Source organism: Wasmannia auropunctata, unplaced genomic scaffold, assembly GCF_000956235.1.
Source record: "Wasmannia auropunctata unplaced genomic scaffold, wasmannia.A_1.0 LD271118.1, whole genome shotgun sequence".
Classification (NCBI taxonomy): Eukaryota; Metazoa; Arthropoda; class Insecta; order Hymenoptera; family Formicidae; genus Wasmannia; species Wasmannia auropunctata.
The window spans coordinates 1-2,512 of record NW_012091772.1 but is presented as its reverse complement, the minus strand read 5'-3'; the positions used below and the strand labels follow the sequence as shown (position 1 = coordinate 2,512).

The 2,512-nt window shown below is 26.6% G+C and overlaps 1 protein-coding gene across 1 annotated transcript in view; it reads right to left on the bottom strand.

Moving 5' to 3' along the window:
• Positions 1–184, bottom strand: part of LOC105462087 (beta-galactosidase) — a gene marked incomplete at both ends in the record, with an annotated part of 5,078 nt that extends 4,894 nt beyond the window's left edge. The window contains one exon of the mRNA XM_011708615.1: positions 12–184. Coding sequence (XP_011706917.1) covers positions 12–184 — 173 coding nt within the window. The remainder of the gene's footprint in view (positions 1–11) is intronic.
• Positions 185–2,512: the final 2,328 nt, after the last annotated feature.

The window sequence follows — 2,512 nt, the reverse complement described above, 5'->3', positions numbered from 1 at the left end:
ATTCAACTTACGTGGAGACAGCATTAAGTCCCGCAGCTCGCATTTTTCTTAAACGATCCCTCCAATATTGTCTAGGCGCTCGAAAATAATGAAAACTACCGGAAACATATCGAAAGGGTTTTCCATCTAATAAAAACTGATTGTTCTCGTAATCGACTTCGAAACCGTATCGCCATTCCGTATCCTGTAATCATTTATTTTAAATATTGACTAAAATAAATTTATAATAAATAATGCGCGTTAATTGTTGCATTCCTAAAATTAAAAAAAAAAGAAAATAAAACAGCGGCGAATGCAAGTCAGCGCGGTAAAGCGTGCGCAATATATAATAATTCTACGTAAAATAATTAAAAACATAGTTAATAAAACCGTACGTTTCGACTCTTGCTTTGAGCCACTTTCAAGGAGATGACTACAATATATTTTTGTGGAATCTGTTTTGACCGACAACACATTCTTCGTTTCATTTTACCGTTGATTCTTTCATACACACCAAATGTTTTACAAATAGATATTTTAACTTTATATTTACATTTATTAATTTATTCAAAAAACGTGATTTTTATTTTTATTGACCGGACTTTTACCGTTGGACCTTTTTATTATTTTATGATTTGTTTGCTTGTTTGTTGACCTTTATTTTCTGTAGTTTCTATTTAATACTAAAATACGAGTCAATATATAATTTTTATTGTTTATAGTGAAATTTTCTTCACTATATTAATTTCTGGTGATTGATGTATTTTTATTTAATGTCTCCTCTAGCGGGGAATTTTATATTTTATGGTCTGCAATAGAATACATCCATCTACAAATATTGTAATCATCTCGCTAAAGATGATTCAACGAAAGAGCCGAAACGTACGATTTTATTAATTATATATTTTTATTATTTTCGATTAATTTGCATTGAATCATTATTGCGCCCTATTTACCGCGCTGACTCATGTTCGCCGCTCTTTTTATTTTTTATTTGTAAAATTTGCAATTCTCATTATATATTTTTCAAATTCGCTTATTTTAATCATTTTTACACAATATTTTATTATACATATATTTGTATTATATCACAATTATATGCTTAAGTAAATATCTTACTTTTATATATTTTTTTATTATCAAGGTTCGCTCCAATTAATGCTATGCTTTTATATAATCTATGTAAAATATGTCACATATGTTCTACCATATGCTACATGTGTAAGTGCTTTCAAATGTTATATATTTATACTGTGTCATAATTTTATAATTTTGAAGTTAATTGAATATTAACGGACACCTGTTTCACTGACTTATTTCGCTCGTCTTTGGCCTCATATGCTGACTATTGTTTACAATAACAAGCTGGTATTTTAAATATTTATAATTTTCGTTATATTTTAACGCGAGCTGATTAACAAATTAAGATAGATATATCTTCATTCAAAGCCAGTTATTGTATGGTCAGTTGATTTCATATCTTTTAACTTTGCTCAGCTGCGGTGTCATTATCCCGTACTCTGATAAGTTAATCATAAAGATAAAGCATACGTTCTCATAGAAATATATGTATAACAACAGACATTCTAGAACATCTTTCTAGTAATTCTCGCAATGAGAATACAAATAATCTTAAGTATGTATGCATATATATGGACTTCTGTCGTTTATTAAAACATATGTTGTATATATGTAGTTTAAATGCATGTTTAAACTTTAATTGAATAATTTTTTTTAGATTTTAAAAGGATTACGATAAAAATTCAATACAATTCAAATAAAAATAAAATTCATTATGTAAAAAATGATACTCGAAATTTAAGTAACATTTTAATTCCATTCAATCAACGATGGTTATATCTGGGTTACGGGGTCGAGGACAATTGTCAATCGGTAGAATCAATCTATCTTTATGACTACTTTATGACTTGCATTCAAAAATTTTATAATTTACTCGAACGTGTACATGTCACAGATTTCTATAGAAATCATCGTGAATGAACCGTGCACGAACCATATATAACGTGTTACATTTTACTTTTATTAAATCAAACAACATAGTATCTTATTCAGTCCTAGTTTAAAAAACTAGGTTAACGAATTATCTAAGAAATAATACTAAATTTTTTATCTTTCCGATAATTATTATGTTAATTTCAAAATTCTCTATCTTTTCTTAATCCTCGTCATTTCCATTCAAGCAATCAGTATTAATTTATAGATCGCACTCACATAGTTTTATTCGCTTTCATATGTGCACATTTATGTGTCGTATTTTTATATAAAAATATTTTAATTAATAGATATATTGTTCTAATATATTCTTAATTTTGGGAAATTAAATTATAAATGAAATCGTTTATTAAATAATACTGATATACATAACAAATAAAAGTAAAGATTTTTTTAATATGTAAAGATTCTTTCAGGCATTAATCTATATAGATCAATTTAAATTTTTTATTGATATGAACAGAGGTGAAAGTGAGCGAAAAATTTTTTTTATTATATATATATACCTATATATATATAT